Below are 26,240 nucleotides of genomic sequence, written 5' to 3' on the forward strand. Positions count from 1 at the left end.
AGAGAGACAGATGTCTGCTTTGATTTCAGTCTCCAGTAACCTGAATTACACTAACTGCAGCAAAGTCCTGTACTAGCAGATAATTAGTTTTTCAATTATTAGCCAGATTTATATACAAGGAGCTCTCTGGAAATAATAAATGGCAAGTAATTGTATTATCTAGATTGTAGATAGTAGATGGAAGACTTAGACTGACCCAACTCTTATTAACCAAGTAACATAGGAATTCATAATGTGACAGTAAATCCTACCTGCGTTTGTTTTCTGGTTTTGTTTCCTCCATTTTGACACACTCACTCCTCACACTGTCTGAGGGGTGTAGCAATATTATTGTGTAAAAATGAAAATTATTACTATTAATTCATCTTTTACGTTATATGGATATCATCTGTATTGGCGGGTCTGGTTTCTCATAAAGATTTGACGTTACAGTGTTTATTGCGTCGACTCGATGACAATTTGTTTGTACTCACTCATTCAACTTAGATCAAAAAGAAAAGTATGGTAGAAATATGAACTAAAATGTTTCTATAATGAGTTTGTATATAACGTTAACGGTCAAGCTGTTTTTTTTTTTTAAGATTTGCGGGCTAAATTAACTTTGCTAGTTAATTGTACAAGGTCATTCATTTACGTATCAAATGGTGCTTATACAGTACAAAATTGCGTCAGAGATGTACAAAGATGTATCTGTGGTTTTATCCCGTATTAAATATTTAGCATTATACAAATATTTGTTTATTGCGACGAAATCATTTTGGCGCGAGGCCTGCCCAGCTCGTGCACTTGTGAAGTCCTACTCCCGCGAATCGGTTCTTTCGAACAGTTCATTTCAAAGAGCCGCGGTTCTTCACGTCTCATTTCAAGCATCAACTATAATCTACTGATATTGACGTGTCGTCTCCATAGAAAACAAGTAGCCTACTCTTAAAAACTAAATTGTTGACTAGGGGCAAAATAGTTGGTTGGTGACAAATTATGCCACTGACTGTAACTTGTGTAAAAATTATTTAAACACAATAAATCTTTGTAGGTCTATCAATACTATTTTTAAACAGATAACATTTCACGACCTTTTCAGATGTTGATAGTGCAAAGAAAGGCAAAAAAAAAAAAAAAAACTCCGTTTGCCCCCAGTTTTGTTCCAAAAAAACAAATCTACTCTGTGAAGTAGCCTATATTTGCAGTGGCTGACTGCATAGGACGCACACTGGTTTTCATAATGAAAACGATGTCTGCTACCCTCATGTGAGAAAAAACACAACTACTTCCCACCAGTCACTTCAGGTGAATGAAAGGCTAATCATCTAAAGACCAGTGACCAAAGTTTCAATGAGTCAAAAAAAGGAAAGAGAATGAGCAATAGGGACATTCAAACCTGAAATATACTCACATCTGAAGATTAGGAACATTAAATCTGAATTAGCCTATATGGCATAGTCCAGTGAGTCTAGTTGTATTCATGTTTGAGAAGTTGTCACATTTTTTCTGAATTCTGGCCTTTTAACTAAAATCCCAAATATCATATTTTTGTAATAGGCCTAGCTGTTGGATAAATACATTCCGGAATACATTCATATAGCCTAAGAGCTAGGCGACTTGTCCTGTGTGGCCTCAAAAAGTTTGGACAATTCACCCACACTTAAAATGTATGTAATTTCACTGGATAAATTATCCAACCAAGTGGCATCTGCAAACAAATGACACAAGAGCTCTTTCAGAACTAATTTCTCTGAGCCATTCTTGCAATTACTTTTAACCAACTGTGAATATGTAAAGTCAATATCAAATATATATAAACAGGTGAAAAAAATATGATATTTTAAAAAGTGATGTCCAGAGCAGAGGGGATTTTTTTTTTTTGACCCTACATTTTCATTGGCCTGAAATCATTGACCACTGCTGTATGCATTATGTATGTTTTAATGCGATCTTAATACCTAAATACTTTACAAACCCATACACATACACTACCGTTCAAAAGTTTGGGGTCAGTAAGATTTTTAAATGTTTTTAAAAGAAGTATCTTCTGCTCACCAAGGCTGCATTTATTTGATAAAAAACAATAATAAAAAAAACTGTAATATTGTGAAATATTATGACAATTTAAAATGACTGTTTTCTATTTTAATATTTTAAACTGTAATTTATTCCTGTGATCAAAGCTGAATTTTCAGCATCATTACTTTACATTACATTACACATCAAAATAGTTGTGTACAATTTTATTTCAAAATTCTTTGAAGAATAGAAAGTTCAAAAGAACAGCATTTATTTAAAATAGAATATTTTCTAACATTATAAATGTCTTTACTGTAACTTTTGATCAGTTTAACTCATCCTTGATGAATAAAAGTATTGATTTATTTGATTTATTTCCCCCAAAAATAAAATAAAAATTCTTACTGACCCCAAACTTTTTAACGGTAGTGTTTAATGTTACAAAAGCTTTAGATTTCAAGATAAATGCTGTTCTTTTGAACTTTCTATTCATCATAGCATCATGAAATAAAAATGTAAATAACTGTTTTCAACATTGATAATAATCATAAATGTTTCTTGAGCATCAAATCATCAGAATGATTTCTGAAGGATCATGTGACACTGAAGACTGGAGTAATGATGCTGAAAATTCAGCTTTGATCACAGGAATAAATTACACTTTACTGTATATTCACATAGAAAACAGCTGTTTTAAATTGGAATAATATTTCACAATATTGTTTTTGTTTGTATTTTTAATCAAATAAAAGCAGCCTTGGTGAGCAGAAGATACTTCTTTGAGAAACATTAAAAATCTTACTGACCCCAAACTTTTTAACGGTAGTGTATATCAATGGCATCACTAGAGAATCTGAGAATCTGCCCTTATGACATCATAGAGGACATAGAATGTTGAGGACAATATAAAAGCGTGAAACTCCCTGATCACTTTGTAGCGAGTAAGGAGTACAGATATCAACAGTGTTTTTGCAGTTTCTGCGGTGTGTTTGCAGTTGTTGATAGCGGTTTATAGTGTTGATTATGGGACAGCGACAATTTCATAGAGTGGGAGTTGAGGGAGGAGGTGAGTGTGTGCACGGGATAAATCCCCGAACAACACTGACACCCACCGACCACAAGGCGGAGCTCCATCCTCGTCCTAACGAGACGACTGTGGGCATCGGTGAGGCGGTGAGAAAGGAGAGGGGGACAGAGAAAAAAAAGAATAAGGGGCAGAAAAAGAGGACGTTTCGGAGGTTTGCCTCTTTTTTCTTTTGTTCGGCTCGCCCCAAATCCACAAAAGCTCAGGGTGAGCAGGTGGAGCAGTGTGAGGTGGACCAGGACACCTATGAGGCCCCATCCAGGTGTACTGATGGTAAATAATGAGCTCTGAACAACACAAACTCTATATTACACTCTTATAAAACACTCTTTTATTCTTTTTTTACTCTTTCGATCACACGAAAATGTGTGTGCGCGAGTGTTTTTTTTTTTAGGTTGCTAGGCAACCACCGAAACAGCTGTGCTGTCAGTCAAGTAAACATCAAATCAGCCTTTTATTAACTTTATTTACTTTCTGTTAAAATTGTGGTAGTTGGTTCGTGAAGTCGTTAAGCTCCTGGTAACCCGCGGTAAAACGCGAGGAAACAAGTTGAAAATCAGGTGTGATCGGGGCCAATCATACTCACAATATAAAATAAAATAAAACCATCACACATTATAAAAAGTCAGATAAATGAATTTATTCCACGATGTGATAAATGTTTGAATATAGATTAAATATAGTTTGAAGATGTGGCGGATGATTAAAAACAAGCTTGTGGTTGATATTCCTCTCTTTAGATCAGATTTCTTTGCAGGACATCATCTTTACTGCAGAGGATAGTGATCGTCAGGAACCTCCTTCCAGTAGTCCTGAAGTCCCCCCCACTGCCAAAAACCAGCAAGTGGTGTACGTCAAGCCTCAAGATCAGGACAGTCCAGCCAGTTCATCACCAGGTGACACTGGATCACATCTGCTGAGACAGCTGGACTGTGACAAGATCGTGAGGATCGAGGGTGAGTTTACTGTCTGACATAAAATATAACACACACACACACACACACACACACACACACACACACACACACACACACACACACACACACACACACACACACACACACACACACACACACACACACACACACACACACTCTGAAAGTGAATATGTATATAGAAAAGCATATGTTTTAAATAATGCAGCTGATACTGCTGTAAGGTTTCTTTTCGTTTTTATTTTTTTCCTCCATAATTTTAAATCACCATTTGGCTTTTTTTGCAGTTCTCTTAAATAGTCATGCGACAAATGACATTTTAAAAGTACAAATATTACAAATATATTTCCCTATTAACATTTCATGTGAAAGTATGGCAAATAACCAGCTATACAACAGCCTTGTACGTAGACTGTGCTCTCTATGTTTGCAATTTATAACATTTTTATGTAAATCACTGAGTGCAAATATTTCAATAGAAAGACAGACTGGGCTAAATCCTTATTTGAGAAACCAATCCTATATCTAACAATAATAAAAACTGTCATTCTTCTAGCCTGACCATCCCAATCCATTTCCACTGGATGAGATGCTCTCCCATGACTGGTTCAAGGTACTGAGTCTAAGACAAGCTAAAATGATTTTGAAAGCTATTTGTTAATTTGGCTTGATTATGGACATCAGCTTCTTTACATTACCATTCAGTACCTGCTGTAACTGTCATATACTGAATCCTTATACATGGCACAGATGTATTTTTATACCTAATGAAAAATGCTTTCTAATTGTGTTTCAGGTCATGAAGAGGGTTTAGCCTTGCGTCTGGCGGGCTGACACAGATGACCCCTCCATCTCTCCAGCCTCAGCGTCTTGCGGGGCTGGCAGGCCTCGGTTGCGTCTGGCGCCTTGGCTTGAGGCAGTAGTTTTAGCGTCTTGCAGAACTACTTGCCTAGGGATGTGTACATATTGTAAATAGTTAGTTTAGTATTACTTAGTTAAGTTAGCCCCTCCATCTCTCCAGCCTCAGCGTCTTGCGGGGCTGGCAGGCCTCGGTTGCGTCTGGCGCCTTGGCTTGAGGTGGTAGTTTTAGCGTCTTGCGGAACTACTCGCCTAGGGATGTATATTGTAAATAGTTCATTTAGTTTTAGTTAAAGGGATAGTTCACTTTGAAATTCATTTTTGGTATGTTTGAGCTTACCTCAAGGGCATCCAAGATGTAGGTGTCTTTTTTTCCGCAGTAGTTTCAATTTTGATATTTTTAGGTCAAACCGTTCTTGTCTGTCAGTCATATAATGCAGGTCTATGGTCACGGTCTCAAAACACAAGCACAGAGTCCAAATTAAAACAATTCCCCGTCGTCCAAATTAAACAATTCCCCATCGTAAGTACACATTGATGGCCTAAGACACGAAACGAGCGGTTTGTGTGAGAAAACGAACAGTATTTATATAGTTTTTTACCTCTTATACGCAGACATGTCCGAGTGATCTGATCTGACGTGTACGCAGACTGGTGCATAGATATATACACACTAGATGTCGCCTTGTCTACGGCAGTTCATTGGAACGAATGTCTTTAAGGCGACATCTAGTGTATATTTCTATGCACCAGTCTGCGTACACGTCAGATCAGATCACTCGGACATGTCTGCGTATAAGAGGTAAAAACGATATAAATACTGTTCGTTTTCTCACACAAACCGCTCGTCAATGTGTACTTACGATGGGGAATTGTTTAATTTGGACGACGGGGAATTGTTTTAATTTGGACTCTGTGCTTGTGTTTTGAGACCGTGACCATAGACCTGCATTATATGACTGACAGACAAGAACGGTTTGACCTAAAAATATCAAAATTGAAACTACTGCGGAAAAAAAGACACCTACATCTTGGATGCCCTTGAGGTAAGCTAAAACATACCAAAAATTAATTTCAAAGTGAACTATCCCTTTAAGTACTGCTCCATCCAATCATATTTTTTAACAATGGAGTCACCCAGAGCTCTCTGTTCAGCCCATCCCACAAGTTCCTCACCCTGCCGCCCTAGAAGTTTCTACCACTGGCATCTGGGTCCCAGAGATGGGGTTTCACATAGCTCTCTTTCTCAGCTGCCTTGGGCCCAGAGATCCTGTCAGGGCTGCTCCAGAATTCCCAGTGAAGACAGCCATAGTTTCCTGTCACTGCTGCTCCAAAACCTGCCGAGGCTCCACAAAAATCACTGTGAAGGTTCATTCTGCTGCAACTCCAGTCCCTGCTTCGGTTCTAGAGCTCCGTGTCAAAGAAGCTCAGGTTGCTAAGCTTTCCAGAGGTTCCTGACATGACCACAAAGTTTCCTCCCAATGGTGCAGAGGTTCATGCCACAGTTGCCAAAGAAGTTCCAGCCAATTTATATATACACCTGTGTGCCACATTAAAAACAAAATGTTTCTGAAAATAAACACAATGTGTTGTTTTTATCAGGGAAACGTGATCATTTGGAAACATTAACCATTCCTATTATGCTTCAGTTCTAGAGATATTAAGCCTCTCGTTTAACCAGTTTCACCAGGTAAGTAATAACAGGTAAGTGACATCTCAAAGTAGAGTTACACTATAAGGCCCTCCATTTAATATTTGAAACCCAAATAATCAGCTTGTGATTCACCTGCAGACAAGGTCCAAACGCCAAATTTGGCTTTGGGGAGGAAATAAAGCTGGGTTACCTAAAAGGGGCAGATAGCTTTATAAGAAACTATATGTATAAAAATATGTGATATACAATTCAAATGGAAGACATACAACCCTAAACAAAATGTTTCAACTTGCACATGGTACAACTTTCCTCAATGGGAATTAAATTACCATTAGAAGATGTGGTATTCCATTTTATAACCCTCCAGGAGATTGCAGACAGTCATAATGTAAATTTTTTTTTTTATTTTAACTCAGTTGCCTTTTTGTAAAATTGCCATTGTGAAAATGAAGAATGAGTTAAGGCAGAACAAAGTCAGTCTTGTTAACTTCTCTATCAGTCTTTCGACCATTTTGTTAATTTGCTAATTATTCCAGTTTTACACATATTAATATGTTGCTGTATTTTCAAATAAACTTTATTTTTTACATAATTTACATTACCCATAATTTCAGGGTGATTTCTGTACAGAAAATTCCACCAATCAGAGAACCGCGACACCTCTAAAGAGCTCTTTAGCTCTCCTCACTCCCATGAAGCACTATGAATGATGTTATCAAGTCAGTCTCCCTATGCCCTCAAAATACTTAAAGATTTGTTCATAATGCTTCGTGGGATTGTAGTTCTTTTCCTCACTAAAGCCGTTATGTACCCGGTCTTGTACCTTTGCATTTTTGTCTAATTTTCAAATACTTTTTTGCTTTAAATCAAAGTTTGTGACGTTATGATTCACTTCATAGCTGGTTGGTTTGGTTCATTACTTATAATACTTTAACAGAAACTTTTTTTAAATTCTGCACATGTAGTTTATCTTTCTTTTATGGAACACAATGTTGTTCCGACAGGGTTTTCTCTCTTGGTGCATTAGTGCCTGGCCACTTTTTCAGTGGCGTTGGTTCTGGAAGTATTTTTTCCATACATTTTTTTTTTTTTTTACATTTAAGTATTTTTAATAAAAAAATTAATGGAAAAAATACTTCCAGAAGTATTTGAAGTGCACTCACTTCAAATAAACTACATTTGAAGTGAGTTGCTAAAAGAAAAAATTCCAAAGACAGCACAGTGAAATAAACCATTTTTATTAAGATAAGAAATTTGAGGATTGATTACACAGGTACATCCTTTAGACACAACAGTGATACAGAACTACATACTAATATGTTTGGATTGCACATTTCATTGCCTTTACTATAAAATTGGTTTCCTGTTTTAAAATTTGTAATGTTTTCAATATTTAGCCTAAAAATAAGGCAAAAAAAAAAAAGGATGTGCACACAAACAGACACAGATATCATATACATTTAAAAGATAATTATCAGAACATCCTTTGTCATTAAGGAACTAATAAAGCTGTCCACGGTCCATATGGTTTCCTCTGGTCCCGTGAGGGTCAAAAATGGCTTCATGAAATCATAAAATAATACCAATAATAAAAATCCGCTTTGCCATCACAGGAATATATATATATTAAAATATATTTAAATATAAAAGTTATTTTAAATTGTAAATATTTCATTCACAAATTTTACTGTTTTTTTTATCAAATAAATGCAGCCTTGGTGAACATAAGGGACTTTCAAAACTTTAAAGAAATCTCCTTCGGACTTTGACCGGTAGTTTAATATAATATAATATAATAATTAAAAACAATTTGAAAATTAAATTAAGATTGTTTGTGTCAACCATAAAGTACGGTCAATTATTAGTTGCAGAGAACATAAAACCATCAAAATTAAAAGTTAATCTACTCTATATGAATTTGGGAGATCGCCTGTAAAACACAAGAAGTTATCTCAAACCGACTGAGGAAACTGATTGCGGCAAACCATTTAAGTTTAAAAATAAATACATATGAGTTTTGTGAACTTATCTATATTGAGTCATATTCACTTATAATTTAGTGTTGGTTTAGTCAATCATTTTGAGTATATGTAACTTGAATATTTTAAGTTCATTCCATTAAACTTTTAAAGTTATTTAAACCATTTAAACTAACTGGTTTGAGTTAATTTAATAAATCTAATCAAGTCTTAACAACTAAATAGCTACTCAAATGGTTTTAGGAAACCGATTGCCGTAAATGATTTAAGTTGATTAAACTCAAATTAATAAAGTTATATAAGACAAAGGAAAAACATTGGTATAAAGCAATGGTGAAAGAAAAGGATGCAATTATTAACAGTATTTATTGAAAAATCATTTATTTTACAAAAGGTTCTCAGTAATGAATGTTGTGATAGATGGCCAGTCAGTCTCCTCACTGTCAAATATACAAAATTGCACAGGACTTCTGTCTGCCGAACTGTGAAAAAAAAAAAAAAAAATCCACTGACAAAACTGGTTTACTCACAGCATAAATGCTAGAATAGAGGTTATGCGTGTGATGTCACCGTCGGCCGGAGTGACTGCGGTTATGCCCACTAAGTGGCAAAAAGACTGAGCGGTAGCATTTGTTTTCAGCAAAATGCCGTGAAAAACACACAAAACCGATCTAAAATGGAAAAGAGCTTTGAGATTGACAGTACAACTAGATTTGACAAGAAAGCCGAGGTATATTTTTACAGACTGTCGAAAGCTACAGAACAGAGAAGCAAATGGATCGCTTTACTTCATTATCATTTGTGTCAATATGCTGAAGGGGTAAAAATCATACCATATATATTGTATTGTTAGTGTAACGATAACCAGCTGGAGTGCCCTTGAAAGCCTCCAGAGGGCACTCCACACCAGACTATCATGTTTCACTCACAAACTACATTTCCCATAACTCACTGCCCGGACTCATCATCACTTATCACTGATCACATTCACCTGTACCTCATTCACTGATTGCATTCACCTGTCTCATCCTGTTAGTCTGTCTATTTATACCATGTTCATTCATTCACTCACCGCGAAGTCTTGTTTGTGTCACACTCATAGACTGTAAAAAAAATATGGACGTAGTGTCCGTGACGTCACCCGTAGGTTTCTGAAGAGCATTTTTGAAGCCTAAAGTAGGCGGAGCCGGCCATCGCCATCTTGGCCTTGCGTCACTCCCGGATAACAGAAAATAGGCAAAGAGGCGGGGCGGGAGTGGAGCTGAGGAGCCTTGCTAATATGATTCTGTACTATTCTGCTAGTTGAAAATGTATTATGCAGTAACTTAATATTACTCTGAGAGTGTGTGTGTGACAGTGATTTATGTGCTTAACGTTACATGTCAGTCACTCTCTTTTTATAGTCTATGGTCCGTCAGCGCGGCATCGCTCAAGTTCGTAGAGATGAGCTTATTCAGTCCATTTTAAATTCTGATTTTGGCCGCCTCTCAAATGGGTTAAACCATAGATATATTGCCTATGAAGTTCAAGTAAATGCGCTAGAAAATCCGCGCTCATTCATGGATGTGCATTTATTGCATGGACGGAGAAAGCACCGACACCTGCAGGATTTCATCTGACGGTACTTAAGCATATTATAATCTATCTGTTCCGTGAGAGCAGAACGAACGAGCCTTTATTGACGTTTTTAAATCTGAAAACTCCAAAAAGCTACGAAATTGTCAGACATCCATTAGTGCATGTTCACAGAGGAAAACAACTGAAATACAGTGCTGGTTGTTCTCTCGAACGATACTCGACGACAACGACGGAATCCTAAGCCGTGGGCGAAGTAATGGGTGTATTAAATTGTAAGAAATAATCCCGGAAAAAAGCACAAAACACTGCAGAGATGGCAAGTTCAGCAGCTAAAATTTGCTGAGGTGAAGTGACGGCTAGTAGTAACAACAGCAGACAAACAGCTAGCAATGACATCAGCGGGAATCCATCTGTCACTCAAGTGGCCACACCCTTAATTATGCAGAACTTTAAATATTAATCAACTAAACGGATGAGTTATAAAAAAATTCACCCCCCTCACAGTTGTTATGAAGGGCAAAATTAGCTGTATAGACCAAAGCCACATAGAGATCCAGGCTGTAAACATGTTTTTTTCCGCTGTAAAGTTGGTAATTTTAACATGGGGGAGATACAGATTTGACTCGCTTCTGCAGCCAGCCCAAGCGGCCAGTTAATGAATTGCAGTTTAACTCACTTCCGTGTTGGTTTCAAGAGAGAGACGGGGAGGTTGCCGCTTGGGTCACACTGCATTTCTGAGCGTTTTCCCTGTTTTCATGTCTCTTGGTTTTTTGGATTTCTTGCCTGTTCCCTGGATTACTCTTTTGCCTCTTATTAAAGGCACACTATGCAGTTTCCGTTTTTCTCAAACAGTGACCCCTACTAAATGTTTTATAACTACCTTAATTAATCATGAATTACAGTAGGAATACGTGTTAATAAAGCATTTACTAACACACTGAGCAACTATTACTATATGTCTTAATAATATGTATAAATATACATTTAAATAGTTTATTAAACATTTACTTGCACTTTCTAAATTATTTTATGAACCAATGACAACTCCTAAATAACAGGTTTGTAAATAATGTAATCATTTAAAAATGATAAATTGATCATTAATAAAGTATGAAAATACAATTATTAAACACATTATACTTATGCTTATAAATCAAGAATAAAGCATTTATAGCTGTATTCATAAACTGCTTATTAATTTCTATTAATGCTTTATAAATAATGAATTAACTATTTACTAATGCTTAACTAATGATTCATAGCATGCCGTTATTATAAAGTGTTACCAAATTGGGATTAAAGAGAAGTTTCAAGCCGTGAGTTCCTTGAGGAAAAAAAGAAAAAGAAAAGCATGCCTTATTGTTTTAATAAAAAAATCATTATGTAGGATTAATGTTTTTCTCTCTTCTAAAAAGATTTCCCTCAAAATAATCAGGATGCTTGATTTGGCAAGCACCCCTAATAATGACATTTGAAACAAGTGTTATTCATTGATGCATTTAATAGAGAGGAAGGATAAACTAAACAGTGTTCAAACAGAAACCAGAATTTAATTTCCATTTTCATAAAACAGCGTGTACAGATCAAAAATAGATGTTTTTAATTTAACTTGGCCAATCTGGTTGACCAATAGAAAACAGTAAAGTACTGAATATTCAAGTTATACAGAATATAGAATACAGAAATCAAACACTCTCAAAAAGAAGTTGTGCCTGCGGCACTGCGATAGAGAAGCATTCAAACAGGAAATTAAGCCGTCTGTCTCTCTGTCCGGCTAAGTGTTCAGAAACCTATGGGAGCTGTGTGAGGAGTTTATATTTTCCCCAGCATCTGTAAAACATAAGATCATTACAATAAAAGTTCAGGCAATATGCACCAGAAATCAACATAGAGTGCAGAACATTGACATTCAACTTACTCCTCCCTCTTCTCAGAATGGTGTTGAAAACATCTGTGAGAGTCGTTCTGTTGGAAGAACTGCTGTGGGTATAGACATCATAGCTCTATGATAGGAAAGATGGCATTGTGTTTTCAATAAACATTTTTGCATGAAAAACTTGAAGGAAACAAATGAGGAAAATGTGTTTACATGTGAGGCACGGGGTCCAGTGAGTCTAGAGAATCTCGCTTTAAGTGTCTGCCGAACCTTTTGGGAAAAAATAAAGCGTCTCAGACAACAAATAATTAGAACGTAATGTCAAGAACAGCTCATAAAGCAAGAAACTCAGCTCTTACCCTCTTTTCCACCAATAATCCAAGGACCAATATTAAGAAGCCCTGAAATTAGTGAACAGGCCATACGAGTTAGTTGTTGTTTTTATCTAATAAATTGTAATAATGTTTGAATGTGAAATGTATGAATCTTTGAAGGAATATTCCAGGTTCAGTACAAGCATTTGTGGCATAATGTTGAATTCTTTAAAGTTGCGATGAAGCGACATCTGAGTGTAATGAATTATGAAAATAGAAAAAAATGTAGGGTAGGGACTCAATCTATCGGTTGTTGATTGGACGGAGGCATGCCAATTTGATTGAAGTTGTTTAAATCATTTTAGCATTTGTTTTAGGGTTTTAGGGTTTACAGCATTGTCATGTTATCATGTCAACAAAGGTGTAAACCACGATATAGCTTAACACAAAAGATTTTTTCACACTATCATGTTAAAGGGTTAGTTCACCCAAAAATTTTAATTGTCATCACTTACTCACCCTCAAGTTGTTCCAAACCTGTATGAATTTCTTTCTTCTGTAGAACACAAAAGAATATATATAAAAAAAAAAAGGTAACCAGACAGTTACTGGGCCCTATTGACTTCCATAGTATTTTTTTTAACTACTATGAAAGTCAATGGCTACCGTCAACTCTTTGATTACCAACATTCTTTAAAATATCTTCTTTTGTGTTCAGCAGAAGAAAGAAACACAAACAAGTTTGGAACAACTTGAGGGTGAGTAAGTGATGACAAAATGTTCATTTTTGGGCAAACTATCCCTTTAACACTCATATTGTTTACATCTTGTAGCTATACTTTTTAAACTGTGAATATTTGTACCTTTATGGATTGGTCCATTCACTTCCACAGTACATGCCTCACAGTAAGCTTGAAATGTATTTTTGTGGTAATCAACACTAGATAGATAATTGAGCTTCACTACTGAACCAAGAATATCTTTAAATGAATCGATTCTTAAGATTTATATCTAAGTGATCATTTATACCTGAAAGGAGTTGAAGATTGTAAACAAGTAGTGGAGGGCCACAGCTTTAGGCTGTATCATAATGCCCAATCCGAGACCCCATGTGATGCCGAAGAGGGGCGTCAAAATGGCCACACTTCTGAGAATGACCACCAAGATGTTCTTTTCATCTCTGCTGCTCTCTCCCACTCTTTCCCTGAGCATTTTCACCATGACTATAATCACGACAATAATATTGACAACCACGATGACCAGAGCTGGTATGACAAAAGCCAGAAGGGTCCTGGAAATGTCCCATTTCAGCCAGCATGTCCCATTCTGTGTGACGTATTTTTGACTTCCGGCGGTGGAGGCGACGGTAATAACTGAGATGAGGAGAGGTGCGCCATAGCCCACGACAAAGGCAACCGCCATCATTACCGATGTGGAAATCGGAGCGAAAACCGCGATGGTGCGGTAGAGGAGCAGAAGGGCTGAGACCATCATCCAGAAGAAGAGGGCCAGGTAGAAGAAGTGGGTGAAAAACACTGCAGCGCTACACGAGTTAATATAGTCCTCCCCGGGCTTTGCGATAGCAGCCCCGATAATGAAGCATATGTCAGCGATCAGGAGAGAAAGAGCAATATTGACTAAGGATACATGCCGCATATATGACGTAGAGTTTTTGGATATTTCCTTCCAGATGATCATTTCGATGATCAGGCACACAACCAAGCTGGCAATCGAAATAGCAACACCAACGTACGTAATGACAGACAAGGCAAGATCATCAGGAGCAAGATCTTCAGGAGCATCATCAGGGGACATCAATATTGAAAATGAAGTGGTGTGATTACAATGACAAGTGACAATGTCGTTTATCTGTTTGACCTCACATCCTGTTGAGTCCCATCCTCCAGTCCTATTAAAAAGGTTAAATTCCCAGAAAGCACATTGAGGTTTCCCTAATTTTACTGAATTATTGTTTCGAGCTACCGTATTACCAAGTTTTTCAAAGCTCAGCTCTATGTTGTTGATAGGTTTGCTTGTATTCACTACAACAATGAGTCCATTGATGACATTTTCAGTCTCATTTAGGTTATCTGTAAAATTTCTTGCAGGCATAACGTTGCCCAAGGAAGAGAAGGCCACTGCTGTGATGGTAACATTTTTATTAGTGGATGTAATATCTGGGATGAATATTTCAGCGGTTGAGTTGAGCCTCAATACATCCCTAAAGTCAACGGATGTTGTTACTTTTCTGAACAGGAATGAGTTGGATGGACTCGTTATGTTGAAATTTGTGTCTGATGTCGCTTTTATAACATTTTCAATGGAATTCAGGAGTTGAGAGCTGTTGCCTTTGCTTGCGGCATTTGAATTTAACTCTACCCATACAAGTTTCGATGACTCTGATGAAATGACATCCACGATATTGAGGAAACTCTGGAAGATAAATGATGTAAGATTGGAAAATGTTAAAAGGCATCACATTTAGATAACCTAAAAATACATATTAGAGGCTTATTTTTAGCTTTTGCAGTTTCTCTTCTAAAGACAAGACACCTGCATGAAATGAAAAATACTATTGATCCATTGACACTTCCACTTTAAAATCTCATGTCAACAGGTGTGTGGCCTAAATAGAACTGCAGCAATACAGTCATGCAAGTAACAAAGTATAACAGCAATAAATTTGAGCTTACCGTTAACACAACTTCATCCAGCATAAAAGTTTGGGAGACGCCTGCAATATTGTTTAGTATTCCCACAATTGTCGAAACTGTAGCTTGAGATTGAACTACGTCTCCGCTATTGATTGTGGTGGCATTTTTCACTTTAATCACAAAATCTGTTAAAGTTGCAGGATCCACAACCTTTTGAAAAAGAAAACAAAAAAAAGGTTTAAGCAAAAAAAAGAAAAGTAAAGAATTTGCTGTATTTTGCAAGTGGAGTCTGAATTCCCGGATTGAGCTATAATTGTGTCATTAACAAATATCACTTTCCCTATTTCGTCTGTCAGATCTACTCAACATACAAGTATTTACAAAAATTGGATACACTTAAAAAAGACCTTTTAGAAGTTTTAAATAAAACAATGATTATTGGAGTTTTACAAGAGAACACTATTTGTCTTTCTACTTCAGTAGACCCGTTTGGAGCGGGTCGAGAAGGACCGGAGGTGTTACATAAGCAACATGGCAGGCAGTAAAACTGAAAAGCAAACCTTTGATTCCTGTTCCAGTGCATCAATGATACGAAGAACACAGTTGTCCTTTACAGTTTTCCAAAAGCCATTGGATTGACACACTCCTTCTCTGAAGCCAACTTTATTGTTCTCACAGTCTCCCACCGCAGGCGGATCACCAAATTTTCCAAAACCATATACTTTATCAGAGCATGTGACAGCTATGAAAAGAGGCAGAAAATTATGTATATACTAATAACAGATTTATAAAACATAATATTTTATATGAGTTTATATGTCATTGTGGGTGAATGAAAGCGAGCACCACTAAGGCACCACATCTATGGTTCTCTGGACCCTGTGAATTTCAATGACGGCCCAGAATTGGTGGAAACAGAATTTGAACTTACTGCTGTCTGAGGGTAGAGGGCTGTAAAAAATTAGTTCCACAGCCCTTGAGCTGTATGAGAATCTATGTAGATCTGTATTGTCCAATTTGCAGGTGAATATGCTATTTTTCACACATGAACTTTCACTCAAGATATTAAACTGTTGTGTAATACATTTCAGTGAATCCGCTTCTGGAAATACAAGATGCAGATGAAAGACATCACAGATGTGGCTAATAACATACTTCAATTAAAATAAATAAATAAAATTGTCCCATTGCGGTTTTAAGACTGAATTTGTAAAATTACAAAAGGACTGTTTCCATTTCTGATACTTACTGCTACTCAGCATTTTTGTGTCCTGCACCCACTGAATGGAGTAATCAGAATGCACACAGCAGACGAGCTCAACCAACTGCTTTTCACATTTGTATGTCTTATTAGTAGGTACTTGCATACTAGGATATGGCTTAATGTAGTCAATCCTGTCCCAAGTAATATGCAGCCCTGTGGTTGTATTGTACACACATTCGTAACGACCTGCAAAAACAGAAAAACATTTAATTTCAGTTTCAAAGACATGAGAATGGTTAAAACAGAGTTTCTAGAAGATCTACATTTAAAAATGATTTTGAAAATCGATTAATCTGTCGATTTGTTTTTGGATTAATTGGATATTCAGATGGAAATTTTTATTTAAAAAAAATGATTTGAATTGTGCCAAGCATAGCGGGGCCGAGAGCTGTGAGAGAGAGACAAGAGGAATGAGTGCAAATGATTGACACCTGTGAAGCACACCAGAGGAGCGCCGACAGTGGAGGAAGATAGAGGGAGCTACATTTATGTTGCTGTTTCTTTTGTGATTGAGATAATATACTATATATTTCAGCAGCTTTGATCTGCCATGGGAGCAAAGACTCACCGTTATCTCTGATGGTAACACTCTTGACAGTGAGGTTGAGACGATCTAATGAAAACTTATAACGACTGCTTTGCTGTACGATTTCTCCTTGAAATTTCCAGTCTACATTTCCAAGGACGTTGGTGGCAGGGCAGGAGAGTATTATATCTTGTTCAGGAAAAACAGGATCTCTTGGTCGCAGGTTTGTGTTATCTGGAACATACAAGGACAGATATGGACATGTTAGAGCTCCAAGAAAGCATATACTACAAACACTGCTGTGTTTACATGTTTAAAAAATTTTATTTTGAAATATACTGGTTATTGAACAACAACATGTCTTTTGTCTCTAGCATATCTGACATCATTTTGCATATTTGTTCTTTAGAAAAGTACAGCATAATCTTTTACCGGTTTCAGCGACTGAAGTTGGATCAACAATGAAATTGGCGTCTTTCATGTTTTTGGAAATTGCTTGGTTTATCTCCCCAGTAATCTGTATCACCTCAGCTGACGTAATAAAGAAGTCTACTATCACACTTCCAGGCCTGATCAAACACAAAAAGATACGAGAAAATGTCTATTATGCATTTGAACTAACAAAAGTACAATGAGCATTTCAAAGCAAAAATCTTAGGGAGAAAAAATATCATACCTAAAACCAGTGACAGTAGCAGAAATGAAACCTTTTACACCCTTGTAGCTGCTTTCGATCTACATGAGACAAAGCTGTGTCATATATATATATATTTTTATATTGTGTTATTACAATGATGTTCTTACAGTTTTTGTTTATAAATGTTAAAATGTCAAGCACTTTTCTCTTTACATTCATCTAATTACAGTCTCTTGACAAATGAAACTAGAGTAAAACACATGATAATTTTACTAAATGGCTGAATTAATACCCTAACACAAGAACATTGATTATATTTAATTTAAATTACATTTGGTACAAGATGTTTTTATTGAACACTTACTGCTTTCTCAATATCTGATTTGTATTTCTTGAATTTGCCAGTGTTCGGATTATTCAGGCTTGCATCAAAAATCTCGTCTATTGACAGTGATATCTGACGTTTTACTGGAGTAAAAGAAAAAGAAAAAGCAATAACAAAATGTTGATACAAGCAGATTTTATAAGCATGAAAAGACCATAACCCCATTAGGCCATAAGTTATAACTGAGATTTGCAAACAAGTATTACTAAATGTAATATTGATCTTTACCATATTGATCTCATAGATATAGCTGTTGAAACTGACTGAACGATGGCGGACATTTTTTTCCAATATATTGCCCTTATACTCACTCAGAATTATGGTGAAAGATGTTGCATACAAAATTTCATTTAATTTTCTGACCCTGTTAAAATAATTTTCAGGTTTACTACACTTAGGTTTCTGCTAGAGAAAGTGGCTTATGTGATGCTTCTGTATGTTGCTCAATGACAAATCTTTAACATTTAGTCAAAAGTGACACAAAATGGGTTGTCTTAGATTATGATATTTCCTGAGACTGCCAGATTTACCTCTCACAGTCAGACAACTGAGTGTGAAAATTGATATCAAATTAATATTCAATTAAAAAAATCTCTGCACCAACAAAGCACCCAATTTTCATTTCAGAAATCTTTTTGATTTCAGGCATTGGGCCCTATCTTGCACCCAGCGCAAGTGACTTTGTACACCGACGCATGTATCATTCCTATTTTGCACCCGCGCAAAGCGGACTTTTCCCTCCACAGACGCACGTCGGTAAGTTAGGAAATACACTTGCGCTCCCGGGGGCGGTTCAGCGCAAAGAGGTGTTCCGGCGCAAACGTTCCCTCATGCTATTTTGCAGGTTTAGAAAACAATTGCGCCACTAACCAGGAAAAAATTGTTTAAAGTCAGTGGCGCGCTGCACATGTTATTCATATGCTATTTTAAGGGCACATGCTTGGCCATAATCAATGTAGCGTGCAGTGCACAACGCGCACTTTGATTCTCTCATCTACACAGAAGCAGCAGTTTTCATTTTTGCAAATCATACATTATTACGATAGATAGATAGATAGATAGATAGATAGATAGATAGATAGATAGATAGATAGATAGATAGATAGATAGATAGATAGATAGATAGATAGATAGATAGACAATTTATTATAAAAGCATACATCTAGCTTACACATTTACCCAAATTATCATACGCCTGTTTAACCGAAGTTAATTTGGGTGGGTTTCTCCATTTCAAACTTCTCTCTTTTACGGCCCTGACGAGAACGTCGGTCTCCTCGGCTGTGAACCGCTCCTGGCGCGCGCCTGGCAAATCCGCCGTTACAATAGCAATCCGCTATGGAAAAAGCGCGTCTGCTCTTAAAGGGAATGTACGATGACGCTCTGATTGGTTTATTTCACGTTACGCCCAAACCACACCTATGAATAATGAAGCTACTTCAGACCAACCCATTTTAGATTTGCGCCTGGTGCAAGAGTCATTTATCCCGCTGGGAAAATAGCAACAGCGCCGAGACCCGCCCACAAAGTTACTTGCGCTTTGCGCTTGACACTTGCGTTTCAGATCGTTAAAATAGGGCCCATTATGTTTTCATGACATTCATAATGGAGTAAACTTCTTTGTCTTTAGATTTCCTTTGGTGTAATCAGTACTTACCAAACGGTGTTGTTGTTGGTATTGTTACCGGTGTTGCTATTGGTGGCTTTGTTGTTATTGGTTTTGTTGTTGGTGGCTTTGTTGTTACTGGTTTTGTTGTTGGTGGCGGAGCTGTTGGTGGATTTGTTGTTAGTAGAGCTGTTGTTGCTTTTGTTGTAGGTACAGTTGTTGGTGGTTTTGTTGTGGTAGATTGACCTAAGAATAGAGGGTTTATTTTTCCATTAAAATAAGTACATTCCATATATTAAATATGTAATTACAAACTTAAAGTAAAATTTTGTCCCCCTGAAATTAAAATTGAAGTTTTCTAGCTGTTAGTATGAATATGTTTGTGCTCCAGAACAAAGACAAAATCTGCATTTAGAGGTTGTATGCATTTAAAATGTAAAGTCTCTCTCTACCACTAATAAGAATCAACAATGTTGACATCATTCATAGAAAATAATAATTCATCTTGAAATTAGCTGATGATAAATAAAATGCAGCTAATCTGTTTCTTTCGCTGACGTGAACTCCGCATATAGCGCGGGAATTGAAGATCGGATTTATATTTGTTTTATGTGGGCAAATGTAAATGGCACGTTTTAACAAATCATAGCTATCCGATCATTAAAAACGCATGAAATGACCAGGTGTAAACAGGTCCAAGATACCACAATTAGATCCAAATGATTAAGCAAATTACAGACCCATTTCAAATCTTCCATTTATGCCTGAAATACTAGAAAAAGTTGTCCGCTCAATTGTGCTCCTTGCAAAAAATTATATCTATGAAAAATTTCAATCTGGATTCAGCCCCATCATAGCACATGAAAACTGTGCTCTTTAAAAATACAAATGATTTCAAGCTTCTAACCAAGGCTGTATCTCAATACTAGTTTTACTTGGTCTTAGTGCTGCGTTCGACACTATAGATCATAAAATACTCTTTGATCGACTACAAAATTACACTGGTATTCAGGGACAGGCATTAAGGTGGTTTTTAGATAGTATCTATCAGACCGTTACCATTTTGTCTATTTAAACAGGGGAAAATATATACTAGTGCCACAAGGATCTGTGTTAGGCCCTTTGCTATTTTCAATATATATACTGCCACTTGGTAATATTATAAGAAAACATGGAATTAGTTTCCACTGTTGTGCCGATGATACTTATATTTCAGACCAGATGAAATCTCTAAATGATCCAAGTTTGCAGAGTGTGTTAAAGATATAAAATATTGGATGACCTGTAATTTTCTTCTGTTAAATTCAGATAAGACTGAGATTTTACTTACTGGACCAAAAATGTGTACACAGCATCTCTTAGAATACAATTTGCATTTAGAACGATGTACTGTTACTTCATCCTCTACAGTTAAAGACCTGGGTGTTATATTAGACAGCATATGATTGTCTTTCGAAAATCATGTCTTACAAAAACAGCCTTCTTCCACCTCAGAAACATCGCTAAGCTACAGAACATGCTATCTGTTTCTGATGTAGAAAAGTTAGTTCACGCATTCATGACCTCAAGACTAGATTAGTGTAATGCCTTACAACGTATGTGGTTGCTCTGCATCCTCAATAAACAAGCTACAATTAAACCAAAATGCAGCTGCTAGAGTTCTTACTAGGTCAAGAAAATATGATCATATAACTCCAATTTTATAATTTCTACACTGATCACCTATTAAAGGTGCTGTCTGTAAGAATGACAGCTAGTGAGAATGACAGCTTCCTGCCAACTGGCATCCCGGGGTGTCGAAATACTATTGGGTGAACTGGCAGTGGGCGAGATCACACAGACCAAAACAAAAACCGACTGACAACACGGAACGTGTAAAATAATAAGTAAAATAACGGACTGTAGAAGTGTTTTTCAGAGAAACAAGTATGTGAACTTAGCATGTTTCCTAAATATCTGCAAACATATTATGGTATGCTTAGTAGAGAAAAAAGTTACATACAGCACCTTTAAATTCCTTATCAATTATAAAATATTGCTTCTGGCCTATAAGGCCCTAAACGGTTAGGTTCTGTGTATTTAACCAATCTTCTATCTCCCTACAATCCATCATATGCTGTGTAAGGTGACAAACCTCTGGGCTTTTGGTATTACCAAGGTCCACTAAAGGAGGGAGAGCATTTTGCATTTGGCTCCTAAACTCTGGAATAGCCTTCCTGATAATGTTTGGGGCTCAGACTCACAGTTTAAATCTAGATTAAAGACACATCTCTTTAGCTAAGCATTCACATAATGCATATCATAACCTTGCACTCCAGTTATATCAGATCAAATGCACATGATTATCTTTACTTAATGTTATGAATAGCAGCTACGTTAATTATTTTCCATTTGCTTTATCTCAGGATGCCTGAGGTAACTAGAGAGCATGTCAGCTCAAGTTTGTTTCCAGCCACACTGATTTTCACTTTTTCTCAGCATTATTGCCATTATTGCCATTTGAGTATTACTGATAACATAATAGATAACAGCAGATCTAATAAGTTGCATTCGCATTTATGCACAGATCTATTTTAACATATCAGATGTTTTTGTGCTTTCCAACACATAATTGACTGTGTTTACATTAATTTCACATCATAAAATCATTTGGAAATGTAAGTGCATTTGTTGTGGGGAATTAACATTTTAAAAACACATTTACAATCAATACAAATAAGAAAAATAATGTGAAATAAACAAAAAATAAATAAACTGGAGTCTGATTTAGCACACACAGAAACATTTGTCCTACATGAAGAGGTTTGTAGGATCACCTACTTGTTACTGTTGTTGAGGTAGACATCAGTGCACTTGTCACGGCTGTTGTGCTCTCAGTTGTGTTTGGGGCCGAAGGGATAGTAAACTCTATGAAAAGCAAAGGTTTTGATGATCAGATAAGTACAAGCTTGATGGTCAAGAATTAAGGATAGTCTGGTAACTAGTGAAAGTCTCGGTTACTACTGTAACTTCCCTGATAGAGGGAACAAGACGTTGTGTCAAGACAGGGGCATCTTTGCCTGACACCAAAGTAAAAAGGACACTGTTGAACCTGGGCGGATGCCTGGCGAACTGAATTGCATAGCCGAATCTGGCTGTCCTGTTGTGCCAGCATGATGGGTTGGGAAGCGCTGAACGTGCTGCACTGACCTGTGTGGAGCTTTGTGTGAGTCGAGGCCAAAGATGAGGAGGCGACAATCTCGCATCCAGTATGCCTGAGCTGCAGACCCAGGGAATGAGAGCTTTGGACATGCAGGATCGACATGGCATGCAAGGGCGGAGGTGGCCTTGACTGGGCGGAACGTTTGTGACAAATAATTGGAGGTCCGTGGAGATTGACCTGGCGGAAAGGCTTCCATTGTTGCTGCCTATTGTTGTGCATAGCAGAAAGACCGGGAAGAGGAGCAACTGAGGTGACTCTCTCAAACCAGAAAAGAGAATTGTGAGTGCAACGTTGCCATGGTCATGTTCTCCCAGTGAGGACATGAACCATCAACAAACGCTGTCTCAGTGTGGGTACGGCCCAAAAACTTAAGACAGCAATCATGGCCGTTCGAGGATGAGAGGTACGGACCGCATCCAGAAACACAAAGGCTTGAAGGCAACTTTAAAAAGAAATTTTCTGTCTGCATTTGCTCTTTTAGGGAAATCTGCTCTTTTATTGCTGAAGCGCCCAGGGGAGCTCTCTGCACTTATCTGTGCCTTAGAGAGGGGGGAGAGAGACCACTGCAATGCGCCGTGTACACCAGCTTTGGTAGAAGATTCCCTTGTATAGATGTGAATGAAATGAACGATGGTTGTAAACACATACAAATTGCTCTGAAGAACAAGTCTGAATGAGTTGATGCACGGCATCTCCTTTTATACCCGTACGTTTGGGAGAGTGGAACATGCAAATGTGTCTGGGATCAGGGTTGAAAGGCTTGTAACATCTACAAAATCAAAAATCTAATTTAAACTGAGATGAGAAGTAATTAATAATCATCCAACAACTACTAAACAATATGTAAACATGGTAAGTGCTAAACACATATCTGAAGGTTTTAGTTGTTGAGCTAAACAGCCCTGCCCAACACTCCAAAAGGCTGCTTCTTACACCTTTGTCTAGCAACACTAACAAGCTGATACCAAAGTGTTCTTTCAAGTTTTGTTGCTGCCTGTTTAATTAGGATTGTAGGTCACTTAATATTTGTGAAAACAAGACATTTGTTCAAATGGAAACATAGTGTTTAAGAATCTAGGCTTCTAACACTAATCTAATCTTTAAATGTGGAGCACTGCTAAACACTGCAGCTGATTTTAGTTGTGTGAGTATGTAATATGTATGTATTACAGTATATTAAACCAGAACTCCAGTATTTTTACACGAATTGCCGGTTTTGTTGTAGCACTAATAATTGCTGTTGATACAATTGTGGTAGAGTTCAATAAAGTAAAACCTATACTATAACCAAAGCAAACTTGTCATACATATAACAAACCTATTGAAAGCTTTGTATGATCACATGTTTTTTTTTGTTATTGGAGTAGATAAAGCACCTCTTACTGTTGTACTGTCAGTTGTGTTTAGGGATCAGGGTTGAAAGGCTAAAATCTTTTAAGATTCTAGTTGTTGGTGACAAAGAATACAATTATATAATCACTTACTTGTTTCTACTTTTGGAGTAGATGCTGGAGTGCTTGCTATTGTTGTACTGTCAGTTGTGTTTGGGATCAGGGTTGAACGGCTTGTAACATCTACAAAATCAAATAGAGGTAATGTATATCTTCTGGCAACTAACAATAAGTAAACATGGTAAGTGATAAACTCATCTCTAAAGGTTTTAGTTGTTGGTGATGAAGCCATTTAAATAAAATCATATGATTACTTGTTGTTTGTACTGTTGGAGTAGATGCTGGAGCACTAGTTATTGTTGTACTGTCAGTTGTGTTCGGGATCAGGGTTGAAAGGCTTGTAACATCTACAAAATCAAAAATAATGAATATTGTGCATGCTATAAGATCTAAAAAAATAAAAAAATTAAAAATCTAATTCAAACTGACATGAGAAGTAATTAAAATTGTCAAGCAACTACTGAACAATAAGTAAACATGGTATGTGCTAAACACATCTCTGAAGGCTTTAGTTGTTGGTGATGATTCCATTTAAATAAAATTATATGATTACTTGTTGTTTGTACTGTTGGAGTAGATGCTGACGCACTGGTTATTGTTGTACTGTCAGTTGTGTTTGTGATCAGTGTTGAACGGCTTGTAACATCTACAAAATCAAAAATCAAAAAGGTAATGAATTTCTTCTGGCAACTACTGAACAATAAGTAAACATGGTAAGTGAATCGTGATAAACGAATCTCTGAAGGTTTTGGTTTTTGGTGACGTACCATGTAAATAACATTTTATCATCACTTACTTGTTTGTACTGTTGGAGTAGATGCTGGAGCACTAGTTATTGTTGTACTGTCATTTGTGTTTGGGATCAGGGTTGAACGGCTTGTAACATCTACAAAATCAAAGAGGTAATGAATATCTTCTGGCAACTACTGAACAAAAATGAATCATGGTATGTGCTAAACACATCTCTAAATGCTTTAGATGTTGGTGATGATGCCATTTAAATACAATTATATGATTACTTGTTGTTTGTACTGTTGGAATAGATGCTGGAGCACTAGTTATTGTTGTACTGTCAGTTGTGTTTGTGATCAGGGTTGAACGGCTTGTAACATCTACAAAATCAAAAATCAAAAAGGTAATGAATTTCTTCTGGAAACTACTGAACAATAAGTAAACATGGTAAGTGAATCGTGATAAACACATCTCTTAAGGTTTTGGTTTTTGGTGACGCACCTTTTAAATAACATTTTATCATCACTTACTTGTTTGTACTGTTGGAGTAGATGCTGGAGCACTAGTTATTGTTGTACTGTCAGTTGTGTTCGGGATCAGGGTTGAAAGGCTTGTAACATCTACAAAATCAAAAAGAATGAATATTGTGCAGGTTGTAAGATCTAGAAAAATATAAAAAATCTAATTCAAACAGACATGAGAAGCAATTTATATTGTCTATCAACTACTGAACAATAAGTAGACATGGTATGTGCTAAACATCTCTGAAGGCTTTAGATGTGGGTGATGATGCCATTTAAATAAAATCATATGATTACTTGTTGTTTGTACTGTTGGAGTAAATGCTGGAGCACTAGTTATTGTTGTACTGTCAGTTGTGTTCGGGATCAGGGTTGAACGGCTTGTAACATCTACAAAATCAAAGAGGTAATGAATATCTTCTGGCAACTACTGAACAAAAATGAATCATGGTATGTGCTAAACACATCTCTAAATGCTTTAGATGTTGGTGACGATGCAATTTAAATAAAATTATATGATCACTTACTTGTTTGTACTGTTGGAGTAGATGCTGGAGCACTAGTTATTGTTGTACTGTCAGTTGTGTTTGTGATCAGGGTTGAACGGCTTGTAACATCTACAAAATCAAAAATCAAAAAGGTAATGAATTTCTTCTGGCAACTACTGAACAATAAGTAAACATGGTAAGTGAATCGTGATAAACCAATCTCTGAAGGTTTTGGTTTTTGGTGACGTACCATGTAAATAACATTTTATCATCACTTACTTGTTTGTACTGTTGGAGTAGATGCTGGAGCACTAGTTATTGTTGTACTGTCAGTTGTGTTCGGGATCAGGGTTGAACGGCTTGTAACATCTACAAAATCAAAGAGGTAATGAATATCTTCTGGCAACTACTGAACAAAAATGAATCATGGTATGTGCTAAACACATCTCTAAATGCTTTAGATGTTGGTGACGATGCAATTTAAATAAAATTATA

The 26,240-nt window shown here is 36.7% G+C and overlaps 2 protein-coding genes across 2 annotated transcripts; one reads left to right on the forward strand and one right to left on the reverse strand.

Moving 5' to 3' along the window:
- The first annotated feature begins 3,019 nt into the window (after positions 1-3,019).
- LOC309513251 (uncharacterized protein) lies at positions 3,020-6,491 on the forward strand. Its single transcript, XM_082189022.1, has 5 exons — positions 3,020-3,358; positions 3,826-4,041; positions 4,577-4,633; positions 4,817-5,161; positions 6,012-6,491. The coding sequence occupies exons 1-3, from the start codon at positions 3,025-3,027 to the stop codon at positions 4,579-4,581; spliced, it is 555 nt and encodes a 184-aa protein (XP_082045148.1). The 5' UTR covers positions 3,020-3,024; the 3' UTR covers positions 4,582-4,633; positions 4,817-5,161; positions 6,012-6,491.
- Positions 6,492-11,572: 5,081 nt separating this feature from the next.
- LOC309512415 (adhesion G-protein coupled receptor F1-like) lies at positions 11,573-26,108 on the reverse strand. Its single transcript, XM_082187979.1, has 23 exons — positions 26,025-26,108; positions 25,785-25,874; positions 25,267-25,356; positions 25,024-25,116; positions 24,801-24,890; positions 24,558-24,650; positions 24,259-24,351; positions 24,038-24,127; positions 22,172-22,258; positions 19,403-19,597; positions 17,725-17,828; positions 17,400-17,458; positions 17,156-17,292; positions 16,766-16,957; positions 16,183-16,383; positions 15,865-16,035; positions 15,494-15,675; positions 14,973-15,143; positions 13,309-14,712; positions 12,325-12,366; positions 12,179-12,235; positions 12,008-12,092; positions 11,573-11,919 (listed from the first exon to the last, which is right to left on the reverse strand). Exons 9-23 carry the CDS (start codon positions 22,194-22,196, stop codon positions 11,864-11,866), a joined length of 3,081 nt encoding a protein of 1,026 aa, XP_082044105.1. The 5' UTR covers positions 22,197-22,258; positions 24,038-24,127; positions 24,259-24,351; positions 24,558-24,650; positions 24,801-24,890; positions 25,024-25,116; positions 25,267-25,356; positions 25,785-25,874; positions 26,025-26,108; the 3' UTR covers positions 11,573-11,863.
- Between the last annotated feature and the right edge of the window lie 132 nt (positions 26,109-26,240).

The sequence above is a fragment of the Leuciscus leuciscus genome, assembly GCF_965113295.1.
Source record: "Leuciscus leuciscus genome assembly, chromosome: 13".
Taxonomy (NCBI): Eukaryota; Metazoa; Chordata; class Actinopteri; order Cypriniformes; family Leuciscidae; genus Leuciscus; species Leuciscus leuciscus.

Bases quoted from the DNA above. Each gene is read 5' to 3' on its own strand.
- LOC309513251 (XM_082189022.1), top strand. From the start codon at position 3,025: ATGGGACAGCGACAATTTCATAGAGTGGGAGTTGAGGGAGGAGGTGAG. The intron at 3,359-3,825 runs GTAAATAATGAG...TCCTCTCTTTAG, and splicing joins CCCATCCAGGTGTACTGATG to ATCAGATTTCTTTGCAGGAC.
- LOC309512415 (XM_082187979.1), bottom strand. From the start codon at position 22,196: ATGTCTACCTCAACAACAGTAACAA. The intron at 17,829-19,402 runs GTAAGTACTGAT...CTTTTACTCCAG, and splicing joins ACCAACAACAACACCGTTTG to TAAAACGTCAGATATCACTG. The intron at 12,093-12,178 runs GTAAACACATTT...TTCCTATCATAG, and splicing joins CTGGACCCCGTGCCTCACAT to AGCTATGATGTCTATACCCA.